Source organism: Schistocerca cancellata, chromosome 1 (genome assembly GCF_023864275.1).
Source record: "Schistocerca cancellata isolate TAMUIC-IGC-003103 chromosome 1, iqSchCanc2.1, whole genome shotgun sequence".
Taxonomy (NCBI): domain Eukaryota; kingdom Metazoa; phylum Arthropoda; class Insecta; order Orthoptera; family Acrididae; genus Schistocerca; species Schistocerca cancellata.
Genome location: NC_064626.1, coordinates 1176403133 through 1176420049, shown reverse-complemented (window position 1 = coordinate 1176420049; position 16917 = coordinate 1176403133). Strand labels below are relative to the sequence as shown.

General features: G+C 42.4%; 1 protein-coding gene across 1 annotated transcript in view; it reads left to right on the top strand.

Moving 5' to 3' along the window:
• Window positions 1-16917, top strand: part of LOC126094195 (RNA-binding protein Musashi homolog Rbp6) — a 1305639-nt gene that overhangs the window by 1187893 nt on the left and 100829 nt on the right. Inside the window, exon 6 of the mRNA XM_049908777.1 lies at window positions 14767-14849. Coding sequence (XP_049764734.1) covers window positions 14767-14849 — 83 coding nt within the window. The remainder of the gene's footprint in view (window positions 1-14766; window positions 14850-16917) is intronic.

The following is a 16917-nucleotide window of genomic DNA, read 5'->3' as shown; positions in this document are numbered from 1 at the left end:
GAGGAAACTACGTTTTTCAGCGTTACAAGAGTTGCACATTTTCAAAACAGCGTAAGTTATATTATTATATAAATAACTATTAATATCTGTGTACAGACATGTTCTGTAGTGGTCTGAGAAGATGTTTATCGATCATTTATTTCAAAGACCTATTTCATATCTGCATGACACTTGTCCGACCTTCGATCCCCTTTTGACGCTCATGGTAGTTTCCACATAAAACTTTATTTGCTCCTGAGTCGCAATGAAGCACTCTCTATGAGAGAAATTGAAGAAATTGTAAATGATCCGAACTTCATGACTTCTTTTGGCGATAATGGTGATGTGAATGAGACCATTGACATTGTTGAGATCCCTCCAGATCGTGTAGATGAGATGTCTGACTGTGAACATATCGACGAAAATATATTTAAAAATACTGTTCCATCTGATGTGCCAGGTGCCTTGGAAATTCATGCCAGTGGAGAAAAGAAAAATGAGGAATATGCAGGCCAACGAAAGAAGAATGTGAAAGCTATTATCACTTCTAATAGGACAACGGAACATGCGACTTTAAATCCTATCCTGATACAACAGAAATTAAGGTGAAAATCCAGTTTGGTAGCAGCACTAAAAGGAAAATCTGCTGTTGAGTGCTTTGAAGAATTTTTTGATGAACAGGTATTGAACTTGATTGTCAGTGAAAGTGTCCGATATGCTACACAGAACAATAATTACAGCTATGAGTTATCCAATGGATGCATAAAAAAGTTCGTAGGTATACTACTCTTCACTGGATACCATGCTCATCCACTGGAAAAGCTATGATGGAATGAAGATGAGGTCTTTGATATAAGGTGTGCACGAAGTGTATGAGTCGCAACATATATCTGGAAATAAAGCTCCACCTTCATTTCAATGATGACACAGGTACTGAACAGGTACTGAACTTGATTGTCAGTGACTTCGCTGGATACCATGCTCATCCACAGGAAAAGCTATAATGGAATGAAGATGAGGACTTTGATATAAAGTGTGCACAAAGTGTATGAGTCGCAACAGATATCTGGAAATAAAGCCCCACCTTGATTTCAATGATAACACACGTCTGAACAAAATCCCACCTGACGAAGGGGATAAACTTTTTAAAATTCGTCCGTTGATGGATTACTGAATAATAATTTCATGAAATTTCAATGTTTTTCCGACAGCCAGCATTAATGAGCAAATGGTATGATATTATGGACACCTTTACCTAAAACAGTTCATTCGCAGGAAACCAGTGAGAATGGGAGTCAAACTGTGGCCATATGCAGCTCTCAAAGCGGTTTCTGTTACCATATGTCAGTCTATGAAGAAAAGTCGAAGGATACAGGTGATGTTTCAGTTCTGGGACTTGGCAAATCAGTTGTGTTGAATACGATTTCTTTCCTGCGGACTCCTGACCATCACAAAATATGTTTTGATTACTTTTTCACAAGTTTCCGTTTGATTAAACAGCTCTCAGAACTGAGAGTAAGGGCAACTGTAACTGCCCGTATGAACCGAATAAATAACTATCCAATAGAATCTGAGAAAACATGAAGAAGAAACAAAGAGGAGCGTATGACTATAGATTTGACAAGAATACGGAGATAATGGTAGTAATGTGGAAGGAGAACAATTGTGTAAAGCTCTTGTCAAACCATGAAACAGTGCTTCCTGTAAGTCAAGCAAAGAGATGGAGCAAAGAAGTGCAAGTTCCACAGCCAAGAATGATTTCAGAACATAACAATCATATGGAAGGTGTGGACAATCTGGACTGGACTGTACAGAAATATGGTGTGAGACTTCGCGGTAAGAAACGGTAGTACCCATTTTCACAAATGCATTGGTCAACGCGCACATCTACTGCCTCTTGAATGAAAAGATTCCACTCCTTCGATTCCTGAGGATAGTCGCGAAGTCATATCTTGTTCAATCATCTGCTGCTTCTCATTCGAAAAGGGCAGGACGTCCATCGTACCCAAAATTATCCTTTTCACGTGTTCCAGTTGGACTTAGGACTTATAGCAACAGACATGTGATTGAACGCACAACACTGGAGAAACTAATAAAATGTGCAATTTGCAAGAAAAATGTGAGGAAGTAGTGATCTCTGTGCAATGTGAAACTCCATATTGATCGTTTTGTTGCCTGGCACAAAAAATAAAAGAAAATGTAAAAAGAGCGTGGCATGTGCCATGACCCCCATTTGGGAATCGATTAAAAAGAATAATGTAGTTCAAGGTTGTTGTATTTTTTTTTATTTTATATTCCTTTTCCTCGTCTCTGTGTCAATCACGCAACACAGAAATAAATGTAGATGGAAGGAAAAAAGCTTGGTACTTAACGGGTTAATCCAGGCTGAGGTATAGTTTATCTCGTTAAATATAACCACTGTCAGGTGAGGTGAAAAACTGAAGCAGATGTAACGCTCAGTGTATCCATACAGTCCTTGGAAACGGAGTTATAGCTCCGAAACTCTTTGCAGAGCAATTAGAAAATAAAATTTGTAACGAAATATCATTAATGTATATTTGCTAAACTAGAAATTACAGTCATGGACAGTCCACGACTTACTGCCAATTAATAACGATTTCACTTTAATATTCTGCTGCAATGAACAATGAAAGCTTTGTTGGCCGTGAGGCCCCATTCAGTGAAGCTCGGCCGCCGGTTGTAAGTCATATTTCAGTCGACGCCTCATTGCACGACTCGCGTGTCGTTGATGATGATGAAATGTAAAGAGAACAACACAACACCCAGTTCACGAGCAGAGAAAATCTCCAAGCCAGCTGGGGATCCAACCCGGTCCCGCTCCATGGTAGGCAAACACGTTACCACTCAGCTAAGCAGGCGTACTCTACTGCAGTGTTCAAGTACAAATCATTGTGGCGTAAGTCGCTTCAGTAAAGATGGTTGTTTATATGGAACGTGCTGCCAATACGCCCACTACGTACAGCTGTCAGTGGGCAATAGGAATTTGGGAGTAATTACTCGTAAGATGGCGTAGGTGGTCGGATGGAAGTGGCTTGGGCATGTTTGACGTGTAAAGCAGTTAGAATAGTGGGAATAGGATGGATTTTTGGGATGTTCCCAGATAGATGGAAGCTGTAAGATTGTTGGTTGGCAGTAACGTATGGAGGGCTATTACAGGTTTGGTTTTATTTACAGTTATATGAACCTTACAAACAACTTTGAATAACTTTGAACAACTGCTATCTTCAACCACTAGTAGAAATGCCGCTTTAGGAACTCTGTGTACATTACAAAAACGTTTTCAGCCATTTTTAATATACAGGGTGATTCAAAAAGAATACCACAACTTTAGGAATTTAAAACTCTGCAACGACAAAAGGCAGAGCTAAGCACTATCTGTCGGCGAAATAAGGGAGCTATAAAGTTTCATTTAGTTGTACATTTGTTCGCTTGAGGCGCTGTTGACTAGGCGTCAGCGTCAGTTGATGCTAAGATGGCGACCACTCAACAGAAAGCTTTTTGTGTTATTGAGTACGGCAGAAGTGAATCGACGACAGTTGTTCAGCGTGCATTTCGAACGAAGTATGGTGTTAAACCTCCTGATAGGAGGCACATTGGCACTTATCTGTCCGTAACTACCTGAACGTCAACTACCCGAGGCGATGGATCGGCCGCCAGGCAGCCCGTGACAGAGCACTTCATCACTGGCCTCCAAGAAGCCCTGATCTTACCCCCTGCGATTTTTTTTTTATGGGGGTATGTTAAGGATATGGTGTTTCGGCCACCTCTCCCAGCCACCATTGATGATTTGAAACGAGAAATAACAGCAGCTATTCGAACTGTTACGCCTGATATGCTACAGAGAGTGTGGAACGAGTTGGAGTATCGGGTTGATATTGCTCGTGTGTCTGGAGGGGGCCATATTGAACATCTCTGAACTTGTTTTTGAGTGAAAAAAAAAACCTTTTTAAATACTCTTTGTAATGATGTATAACAGAAGGCTATATTATGTTTCTTTCATTAAATACACATTTTTAAAGTTGTGGTATTCTTTTTGAATCACCCTGTATATTCAGTTGACGTGTTACGTTGACAGGACAGCTAACACAGTACAATAGATCACTGCTCAACGGAACAACAAGCTGTACAGGTTCAGTACCTTGTGGACCGTGGACCACTTCCCGCTGAGGTTGGGTTGTTTTGGGGAAGAGACCATACTGTGAGGTCATCGGTCTCATCGGATTAGGGAAGGACGGGGAAGGAAGCCGGCCGTGCCCTTTCAAAGGAACCCTCCCGACATTTGCCAGGAGCGATTTAGGGAAATCAAGGAAAACCTAAATCAGGATGGCCAGACGCGGGATTGAACCGTCGTCCTCCCGAATGCGAGGCCACCTCCCGTCATATATTTTTTTTTTCTTTATTGAGTTTCGATTCCCCCCGAAGGGGGCAGGCTGGCAGCAGCTTAGTATGCCGCTCTTCAGCCTACAGACTTTGTTTTAAAAAAGGAGAAGATAATATATAAAAAAAAACAGGCAACAAAATCGGAGACAAAGGGTAACATGACGAAAAAATCGTGGAACTTAAAACAGAGAACAAAGGGATGATGATGCTAATAAAATACATATGAAGCAGACAGGTAAAATGATACACAGACAATTAAAAAACACGGCGACAGTCTGGTCTCTGTTCGCAAAAGTCATAAAATTCACACCCAGCGACACCATGGTTTCTGTTCGCTGGGAAAAGACGAAACAACACTGAACAGTCACTGGAACACTGCACTAAAATATGACATACCACAGCCGAGAGCAGGTGGGGGGAAACTGGTCAGATGATGGGAAAATAAAAAAGGGGGTAAGGTGAGGAAAAGCGAAGGGGGGAGGGGGGAAAGGAGCCAATGGAGGATGAGGACCCATAAGAGGGTTGGGGGGTGCTGGGGCCCGTCACAAGGCAATCTGGGTGTACTTTATACATTGTTAGCAAGTAATTCCGAGCCTAGCCGCTGATGTCCGGATTGTTCCTCGAGAAAGCGACCGCCGACCCACGTCAGAGCGTGGCGGCTGGGGCGTAACCAGCGAGAGACAGCAGCGCCGGGACACCTCGTGCTGAAACTTTAATCTCCATTTTCATTTAATCTGGCGGAGCGGCGCAGCCAGTCTCAATAATTCACGCGTGTAGCACCAGAGCGCGCCTTTTTCTCGTCTGACGTCAGGCGCGGGCACCGGCTGACACATGGCCGCCCAGGCCGAACTTCTTCCCGGTTTTTCTTACCGCCCTCCCCCCCCCCCCCAATTCCTCTTGAATCTGTGCCGTCGTTTCTTCTCTCCGCGCCTTTCCGGTTATTACAAGAGTAAACTCATCAGTTTAATGCTCTAGCCCTCACGTTTATTACACTCCGACAGTGTTACGTAAAAGTTTTGGATCTAAAGATTCGTTCCTGCCCACGTCCGAAACGTTAGTGTTTCCTTGACATATGATTCTTTTCGTCTGGCTTCCATGTCACGTCAGAAGTCACGTTAGAGTACCACAATGTATCACTCTCTTACTACGCAGTTCTTTTTTTTTATCATCTCCTTCCAGATGGCACTATCAATGTCGAAAGTGAGCAATTCGGCAAGTGTATATAAAACATCATTCACGTTTCACTGTTTTACACTATCTAGTTCATGCTTTGTGGGGTCCCGTTTTCCGAAGCCTTCTTAACTATCTCATAAAAAAAGTGCAAAGTAACGTCATCGGACTTATTGATGGCTACATTCGTCTTTAGGCCAGATGAAGACATTCAATAGATGGAAATCAAAAGAAATAAACAGACAAAAGTCGCCTGGAACACTTTAGGTAAATGAAAAAATTTTCGAATTTAAGTCCGGAACCGCGCTACTGCTACGGTCGCAGGTTCGAATCCTGCCCTCGGGCGTGGATGTGTGTGATGTCCTTAGGTTAGTTAGGTTTAAGTAGTTCGAAGTTCTAGGGGACTGATGACCTCAGAAGTTAAGTCCCATAGTGCTCAGAGTCTTTTTTTCGAATTTAAGTTTCTGAAAACGGAAAAAACCCTTTTTCAATGTACAATCCGTGCTAATATGTCTATATTGCGCCCTCTCTTTCTCTCTTCTTTTTTCAAGATCGCAACATTCATCCACCTTTTCAAGTACAATATTTAGCCGTCCAGCTGCTGCTCATAGTATTGAATTTGCCTTAGTTCTTGCTGAAAAGGACACGCTTAGCTTGAGATTTTTTCCGTTTGCTTTCTGAATTAAAAAAAAGTGGAAATTAATAATTTGATTTGAGTCGCATCCAACATATTCTGCCCATACTAAAGAGGAATAAGTTTTGTGGCTGTCCAACGCACGACGACGCTATAGTTGTTCTTATGAGAAACACAATTGTTTTAAATTCACTCCGCAACAATGGAATGTTTGCCCTTGTGCTCTCTTGACAGTCATGCTGTAAGCTGATCTTGCTGGAAACTGAAGCCTTTTAGAGCTGAAGGGGTCGACCTTATCGTATCAATACTGAAGTACCTTTTCCTTTTCTGGTTAATATTTCCGCTGTTATGGTATTGTTTAGTAGGGTAACATTGATCGAATTTAGGAATTCTGTCGCGAAGTTTACGCTTACGTCTTGGTTCAACGTTTTATTCAATGGATTTAAATATTTTTGTTCTTGCCTTCGTTGACTTGTTTGTTGAACTACGTCATTTATTGTTGCTCAAACTGTTCACTCACAAAACATTCTTTGTTTGTGTAGTTGATCTATATGCGCATACAATTATTCGACGCGCTATTATTATTACTTTGCACAACTTATTTTGCCGGAGTGAGGATCAATGCGCCACGTTGCGGTTCCAAATTGTATTCTACAACATTCAGATACATTCATTAATGCTAGACAATAGTAGTAAAATATCAAGAACATTATAGAACAGTGACGAATTTTTCACTTGAAAAACACAGTGATGTTAAAGAGAGAGTTGACGCCGTGATGAAAATCACGCAATGACGGTGACTGCTTCACACTCTCATAGCTCCTCAACCACAACAGCTGCTACCGCATAATCACTGCAGTGCACAACGGTAGAACAGACGAAAAAAAAAAAAAAAAAAAAAAAAAACTTGTTACTGAGCATTGGTGGTTTTTGGAAATGTCATCAACTTTGTCCACAGATACAGTGTATATTGATTGTAATGAATAGCTAATACAAGTTCCATTTAATTAAGCGTACGACTCAATTTCGGTTCACTTTCACCGTCCATATAAAGCTGATTGTGACAAACAGCTCTGTTGCCTAGCAGTTCCTTATTTATCTCATTGAGTCTTTAGTATACGATTTCTGCTCAAAAAATTCCACAACTTTGTCCAGAAAATTTTTCTACGCTTACCGCCGGCCGGAGTGGCCGAGCGGCTGTAGGCGCTTCACTCTGGAACCGCGCGACGATACGGTCCCAGGTTCGAATCCTGTCTCGGGCATGGATGTGTGTGATGTCCTTAGGTTAGTTAGGTTTAAGTAGTTCTAAGTTCTAGGGGACTGATGACCTCAGATGTTAAGTCCCATAGTGCTCAGAGCCATTTGAACCATTTTCCTACGCGTACCTTTTGCTTACTGTGCATACTCTCCTCCACTATACACCGCTCCCAACGCCATTTACACTTCCGGAATCAGCCTTGGTACGCATCTTGCTGGATGCGAATTTTCGTCCTTTCACTGGAGTTTTCAACTTTGGAAATAATAAAAAAAGTCCTTAGGGGCCAGGTCTGGAGAGTATGGGGGATAAGACAGCACAGTAATTTCGTTTTTTGTGCACCAGTCACGCAGAAACAGGGATGAATGTGCGAGTGTGTTACCGTCATGCAAAACCCATGAATTGTCTCTTCACATTTCAGGCCGTTTCCTTCTCACATTTTCATGACATGATCCTTCTCACATTTTCATGACATGATCCAACTAAAATGTTACATTCTTCTGTAATCTCTGGGACAGTCAGTCTTCAATTGGCACGCACAGTTTCATTGAAGATTCTGACATAAGAGTCGTCGGTAGACGTCGAAGGGCATACTGAACCATGTGAACCATTCGTAACACCGAATACGGCTTCAGCACTCACCACCGTAGGCTTCGTGCATCATTTGGTGTCTCTGGAAAGGTTTTCTTGAGTGTCATGCAAAATTTAATGCAGATGTGTTGCTCCTGTAGCCCTGCCACCTCGAAATCCGCGAACTGTGCGGCACAATACAGCACTGAACAATAACGAACAGACATGCAATAATGAAATTTCCGGCAGTTACACATTGAACACAGGCACGCGCAGGGATGCCAACCGCATTTGGCTCCAACAAACCGTTGGTGCAAAATTACGAATGTTCCGGAATTTTTTGAAGAGACTTCGTAGATTAGTTCACTACCTCGAATAAATGATTTCGTGTTTTATTAAGAATACGCACAGCGTGACAGCACGTAAGTCTGTGCGCCCACATGGGCGCCACGTGTCGCTGGTGCTGCAGTCGCCGCAGGCACGCGGACAGCAGCTGTCTGGGACCGCATCAGGCGGTCCATCGATCCCTCATTAGGGCCGGGCGCCCCGCGACTGCTGCAGCGTGGCCCCGAATACTCCGCGCCTGATTATGGACAGCGATTCCCTGCAGGATGCTTAAAGGTAATAGGGGCGCGCTACCTTGCTGCGGTAAAGCAGTGGAACGGCGCACCCTGCCACTTCGCTTCACTGGTAGCGTCCGTCTACTTAGTAACAGTCCGCTAGTATAGTACGTCTCACTTTCGAGGGCTGTTCGTGAAGAGGGAGAGGAGAGAAAGAAAGAAGAGAGGGCGCGGGGGAGGGGGGAAAGGGAATGTGGAGAGGAGGGCGTCTGGAAACTACTGTACCCCTGTTTTTGCCGGCCGGAGTGGCCGAGCGGTTCTAGGCGCTTCAGGCTGGGACCGCGCGACTAGGGGCCAGATGACCTCAGATGTTAAGTTCCATAGTACTCAGAGCCATTTGAACCCCTGTTTTTCTATTTCCGACTCTTAAGAGCAAGACCGGAAGTTGTAGAATTTCGCTCTTTTCAGCTAAGTATGATGGCAGACTGGGAATGGGGCAGAGGGATTCCCGATTGGGAATGCGAATTGGTATACAAAAGTTATCGAAATATATTAAATAACTTTAATACGTCTAACCTGGATCATATTGTGCACCATTAGTCCACTTGGGAGCTGATACATCGATCCCATCGTTACTGCATCCTGGATGTCTGTCTTTCTTAGGGTGGGATTCCGCTTGAATCTCTTCCATTACATCAAATATTCGTCCACTCTGCCGTTCTTAGGGTGTTTAGTGTCCCCCGCGATTCTGCTTGAATCTCTTCCTCTGTGTCAAATCTTCGCCCCTTCAAATGGTGAGCACGACGGGTGGGGAACATCTATCATTTTGTTTTGGATAAAACTTTCAACGTGATGTAGCCCATATGCGGTCGTGAATTGTAGTGGTGAGGTACACAGGCGTTCGCGCGTCACGTACTCTCCTGAAACGTGACAAAAATAAATCAACAAGTACTTATTGTTACTCTTGACTTCTTGAGATTTCTTCCATTGGATTATTTTTGCTCAGTTTCAAGATTATGACCACAAACCCAACTTTCGTCGCCAGTCTTTGGACGAGAAATTGGGTCGCTTTTCAGTACGTTGCTTCTGATCGTCGAACCAGTCGTGGCCCAAACTTCCCTCCATTCCTTCCCATGTCCAGTTCTCGCAGCACAATGGGTACACACCACAATTTATTTCCAGAGGGTGGCAGGGGTCTTGAATGGTCTGCCTGTGATATTGCAGAATCTGATCCCACGCTTTCTAAACTTTTTCTGGTGTGAAGTCAGCTGAAGGACGACCGGAACGGTCGTCTTCATCAGTTGATGTTCACTCGTTTTCTGAACGTTTACATGAGTCGTAAGTCTGGGTTTCACCTAAAGCGCTGTCTCCTAAAGCTAGATTCATGTGCGTTTCGGCAGTGGTTTTTCCAAGATTAAAACGAAAACTTCTACAGATTCGCATTCTCTTCCAGGCTAGCCATCGCAAAACCGCCTACTATTGGAAACGCGGCCAACAACTGACAAACTCACTCAGTTTTCAGCCACTTCGCACGCTCCTCAAGAAGAATATTTAGGGAGACACCTATATTTCCGTGTAACCACATGCGAGCAAATTTCAATTTTTGGGAGGTTTTGCACACCACCTCATAGTTAAGTGAAGATTTACGATTCCGGCATTCGCCTAGTAACGAAGGGAAACCTCCCGAAAACCATGATCGTAACTGGGGTAATGTATTTCTGCGACATGGTTGACTATTTACTATCTGTCGGCTAACGAACAGAAGAGGACTTGGGGAGGCACCTCCCTCGTAATTCTTTTAATGCTGCGGTAAACACGGCATGAAATTGTATTGCTTATGAAACATGGTCAGCCCGAAGTGTAAAGTTACTGACCGCTAGGCGCACCGAAGGAAACTAAACATCAGTGGCTGTCGCTCGCGGCTGGAGGGGGGAGGGGGGGAGGAGAGATGTGTAGAATATTTTCCAAAATTAGTGCCTTCATAACTGATGCGCAGTGTACTTTACTGGCTTATTTGTTTTAACGAACAAAATGGCAGTATTTATAGTAGTAGTTTTGTTCATTCGAAGATCAACATTGCATTGTTGCAGGACCTGTCAACGTATTACAGTTTTAAAACAAAAATTATTTCATATGTCTGAGTATTTATATACTTGCAGATGCTGTATGACAAGGATGGAATAGGAGGTCGGTCGTGGTCTTATAGTAAGAACCGTCCCGGCATTTGTCGAAGTAATCTGGAGAAACAGCGAAAACCAAAACCACGATGTCAGGTTGAGGATCCCAGCGTCCATCTTTCCCGAATAGAAGACCAGTCTGTTAAAAACAGTGTAACTTGTTTTACAATACTGATCTTACGAAGAATATGTTTCGCGATGTAAAAACCAATGCTCCACTGTTAATTCAGTGCTCAACACCAGGAACTACATACATTATACACTGATATTACGGCCATTACGATAACAAGGACGATGATGTGTCGTTTTCTGTTCATTTGTTTACTCTAATTGTTGCACTAGTATCCATCCGCAATGAGTGAGACGCTGAGCTCAGAAAGCGATGTTAATTTTATCCATTGTAGAGTTTAATTGCAAATGTTACCGAAAAAAGCCACTTTAAATCGAAAGTGTAATGAGAAGTGACAGCTGTTGCTGGTTAAAATGGTGGTCGATGCCAAAGCCAGTAAAATAACAAAAACTGTTGCAGTGACATTCCCAAGATGATTTGTCAATGTAGCGTGGTGAAAGATGTCTGTCTTAAGCCTGCACGACAGAAAGTCACACCCGGTTTTTTTGTGATGTTGTGATGGTAGCAAATAGACATTACAATATTAAACAACTGTAACAAGGTATGAAAAATTGACGTGCAAGCATTGCAATTAATTCTCGACCATATTTTTTGCAGCTAATATGAAAACCGTAGATGTGTCGTCAAGGGCGATCAGAATAACTATTCAGAATGAGATTTTCACTCTGTAGCGGAGTGTGCGCTGATATGAAACTTCCTGGCAGATTAAAACTGTGTGCCCGACCGAGACTCGAACTCAGGACTTTTGCCTTTCGCGGGCAAGTGTTCTGCCATCTGAACTAACCAAGCACGACTCACGCCCCGTCGCCACAGCTTTAATTTCGCCAGTACCTCATCTCCTACCTTCCAAACTTCACAGAAGCTCTCCTGCGAAGCTTGCAAAACTAGCACTCCTACAGAGTGAAAATCTCGTTCTGGAAACTCCCCCAGGCTGTGCCTAAGCCCTGTCTCCTCAATATCCTTTCTTCCAGGAGTGCTAGTTCTTCAAGGTTCGCAGGAGAGCTTGTGTGAAGTTTGGAAGTTAGGAGACAAGGTACTGGAGGAGGTAAAGGTGTGAGGACGGGGCGTGAATCGTGCTTGGTTAGTTCAGATGGTAGAACACTTGCCCGCGAAAGGCAGAAGTCCTGAGTTCGAGTCTCGGTCCGGCACACAGTTTTAATCTGCCAGTACGCACCAGAATAACTATTGTTATTGTAAAAACAAAAAGTAAAATAAATGTGTTATCACCTGCTCCCAATAACTACAGAAAACTCACACTATCGTCACGATCTCTGTTACTCGAATTTTAATCTGCTTGGATGTTCACGGGTCTATAAAATTATACAGTTTTCGAAGTGCGATAATTATTAATGTATGCCTTCATAAAGCTTTAAATTTTATTTCTTGCAAACTTTAGCTTAGTTTCGCATTACTCCATACCTACCGAGCCGTTTGCTTCTCTAGGTTTCAGGGAATCGAATCAAACTCCACACCCGCGATTAGAGTTCTGACGGCTTGCTTTCGTACACTTTCGTAGCTATCCAGTTGTTCCTACCTTCGTGCGCCGTTGTATTCAATTGTGGCAGCGAAAGACTCATACGCTTCACCTCTAGCGTAATTCTGAAATTTCTCCAATCAAACGCACCAGTAATCTCTCCTCTATTCAGACACTTTTCTGTTTCTTTTCTCACAGATTCCGTCCGACCTGTCCACTGTCAGGTAATATAACCGACGGGAAATGAAAGAAAAATCTCGGTCTGAATGTCTTTTCATGCAAAACCTGTTAAAACGCTTCGTTGGCCAGATTTTCCACGCTGCGCTTTCGGTTTCTTCCATCCTTTCCGCGAACTGCGTTCATTGTTGCCGAAACGTTCTGCGTTTTATGCACTTCTGCCGTTTGTCTAAAGCAGAAGAAACTTTTCTCTTTATTGTGGTACGGCTAACATAAAACTACACTTTTCGAAAGTGCTGATGAAGCGGCCTATTCCATTACAGTGCAGCAGAAAATTCTGTACGGCATCTGCAGACAATGTTAACTCGGCGGGGCCTACTAACATAAGGTTTTCTTATGTTAAACGAAGGAACGACATTAATTATCAGCGGTGTGTGATCAGCATGTGGGCTTTGTGGTTAACTGCAAATACATGTAAATGAGGTCAGGCCGTTGCTATTTCCGCTGAAACTAGCCACTTCTTTCACGAAGGTTTGGCAGTGGCTATTATCAAACACTCGTGCATCATGTTTATCACTTTAGCATACAAATTCGATCTACGCTTTAACGAGATACTGTGACTGTTCGCTTAGCGTAATAGGCAATCAATTACCATGTCTCGCACTAAATGGAAATCTCGTATTATATCGCTTTTAATCACGGTACCACATTAATCTCCGATTTATGCGTCACTGCGTGTTTGACAGTTATGGGTCTTATAGCTATGTAGTTGCTTTTTCACTAGCTTTGGGTGCAATAAGCAATGCGTAATAATTTTTTCGAATGAAACGTAGTAATGAAGTGAAGTGATATATCATTCTCTTTGAATGGTTGAATCTATTGATGTGAAACAAAGCGCTACGGTACATAGCGTAGGCTTGGATGAAAGTGTAATTAATGCGTTACCGAGATGGGTTGTAGTTAAATTTCTTTCGTATGTTGTCACTGAACTTACGTGGGTGAAACAATGTGCAAATTGTTTCAGTTGTTGCGCTCTTGTATAGGGGAATAACACATTATTAGTGTAATAAATTCCCAACTGCCTGACGTACGTGAATAGAACAGCAGTTAACATAATAGTACATTCCGTTTTAAGTGCGGCGTGTCTTGAAATTCTTAAATATTGTAAGAGGATATATTCATATAAGAACAAAAGCAGCTATTTAATTTGTTGACTGCCTAGTTTCGAGCATAAGCCAGTTTTTCTACCATCACACTTCTGAAGAACTATGTTCATGGCTATCCGCCATCACATTATTCTATCAACTTGGCATGTTTATATGATACGTTAATCGTTAGCAAGTTGTAGCAGAATTTTGCTGTTCGTAATGTTGGATTATTTTATGTTGCATTTGCCAGTTTGCTTTTCGCAAATGCAGAAGAGACTACGTGAGATACAATAAAATCAAAATCCAACATATCCATTAGATGAAGTAATATGAAGATGTTATGTCTATCTGATAGCAGAAGAACAACTGATCTCACAAAATAAATATAGTTTCATACAGAGATTATGTGGCTTGTGAAAATTGTTGTGCCCGAAACTTTGGCGCTAGCAAATTAATTAACAACTTTGGTTCACATATGAAAATGTTCAAAATGGTTCAAATGGCTCTGAGCACTATGGGACTTAACTTCTGAGGTCATCAGTCCCCTAGAACGTAGAACTACTTAAACCTAAATAAGGACATCACACACACCCATGCCCGAGGCAGGATTCGAACCTGCGACCGTAGCGGTCGCGTGGTTCCAGACTGTAGCGCCTAGAACCGCTCGGCCACACCAGCCGGCTTGAAAATGTGCTTCGTTCATGTTACTGTTTTACCGCTGCGAGTGCGACATCTTTGCAACAGAACCTCTTTGTAACATTAGCCATACCATGGAATGATGGCTGTGTGAATTGCGTTTCCTGACAATCCTGCATCGAAATGCTTAGAGACGGAATAAACATCCCACATTCTGTTATTCGCAAAAAATACGGAATTAACGCAAACAGATAAGTTGCGGTAAAATATCGAGACGTGCCATGGAATAAATAGAGCAACTCGTTTGCAACAATTGAAAGGTATGCTTTTGTTATCGATTGAGCATGTGGCTGTTTTCGGCGAGTTACACCATTAAAACGATTTTGCTGATTTCTAGTAGCGCTTAGAAATCATAGTGCTTTGGAATTTACTGACATTTGTTTCTTTTGTTTCAGGGTTCGGTTTCGTCACGTTCCAGAATGAAGACGTCGTAGACAAAGTATGCGAGATTCACTTTCACGAAATCAACAACAAAATGGTAAGTTCATTCTCGTAAATGTCTAATTTTGCTGGAAGAAATTGCTTATATTAGTTCATCAGTTAGAATAGAACGTAAAGCTTAGTTGAGAAAAATCGTGTCCTGTGACGTGTTCGGTAAATAAAGTTAACTCTTTTCCATGTTTTTTGAAAACTTTTCTCTCACCTGTGTTATCGTATTAAATATGTAACGTTTTAGTATCTTTTGTAGTTCCTGCCAAAATCTCAGCCGATACTTTGTACTAACTTTTTCAAAACCTTTCATTTATGACCTGAACATAATGCCTCGTTGATAATTTCTGGCGTAATCGGAACAGTAGCAGTAACGCCACTTATAATAATAAAATATAAAACATTTTCGATGTTATGAGCGTTACGTAGTGGAACTGTGGCCAAAGACGTTGTTATTTTGCGGACACTATATAATGGCAGTTCTAGATGGGGAGTGTTTTGGACTATGGTTGCGTAAGATTCTCTCTATCTCACACACATCTCTCTGTCAAAAAATAAAAACGCTTTTTTAAAATCTTCTTTATTCTGAAGGAAACTAAAGTATTAAACACACTTTCTTCCAAGTCGTCTTCACAGTAGTACTGCTTGCTATTGTGATTTTTTTTATGTTGTACACTACGGTTTAAAAATATGCATAAAGCGGAGACTGGCTCAGATTGTCGTTTAGGAATCTTGCATGCAATGAACATTGCTCGAAATATGTGTACATTCAACGAGTTGACGGTCAATACATTCTCACACTAACGAATTTATCTAAGCTTTGTGTCGCGAATGTGCGTTTAAGGAATAGCAGACTTAATCTTACAGTATTAAGCTTGGCCGCGCGGGATTAGCCGAGCGGTCCGATGCGCTGCAGTCATGGATTGTGCGGCTGATCCCGGCGGAGGTTCGAGTCCTCCCTCGGGCATGGGTGTGTGTGTTTGTCCTTAGGATAATTTAGGTTAAGTAGTGCGTAAGCTTAGGGACTGATGACCTTAGCAGTTAAATCCCATAAGATTTCACACACACACACACACACACACACACACACACACACAGTTTTAAACTTTATTATACAGCCTCATATTTTGGAAAGATATAATGCCTGTTAGCACTGTTATAAATGTAACTGAACTTTTCTGTCACATGTCTATGAAAACTGTTCCTTTCTTAATTTATTTCAATTTGCTACCTTAGCAGCAACAATTGCTCGACATTTCTTTTACTAATAAAAATATGTCAAAAGTTTCAGTCTTCGCGCAAATAGAAACAAACGATGTTGTACCGAAATCATGATACAACAATCCGAGTTTAAATGTTGAAGACCTGCGCAGCACGCAGCCTCACTTCAGAACACAGAGATATCTCTATTCAGTGAGTTTAGTCATGTAGCGGCCACATTAATGGTACTTCTTCCATCACGGGAGGCAACCTCACCCGCTAGAATCGCCGTTACTTCTGGTCTGTTAGACGACGTGGAAGGAAGACTGGTCCCAAATTAAGGTCGCCAATCATCCCTGCCCACACATTGCGGCTGCATCGATGCCATCGATTCGCTCTCACCATACCATGGGGTTCTGTATACTATCCCACAGATGACTGTTATGAAAGGGGTAGATACCACTCCGCTTGAAACTAGCCTTATCTGCGAACCGCATGGATGACAAATCCGGGAATCGTGGTTGCCTAGGGAAAAACTAGTGACAAAACTGCTCCTGATGTGGAAAATCTGTAGCTAGTAAGCCCTGCAAACGCTATAAGTGATGAGGGTAGCAACAATTGTCGTGGAGATCGTTCCACACGGTCGTCTGGCTTACTGTACTGGCGCGCCAACTGCCTGGTACTGACACGGCGGTCGCCTTCCACAATGTTAATCACATTTTCTTCAAAGTCTGATGTCCGAACATTTCGGGAACGTCTTACTTGATTTCCAGCTTCCTGAAATGACCCTGTCTCAGACAAACGACGAAACACTGTTGCAAACATAGAATGCTGTGGTTGTTGTCGGCGGGAATAGGTCTCATGACACAACCTTGCTGCCTGCCGCCTATTGCCATTCGCCTATCCATAAGTAAACA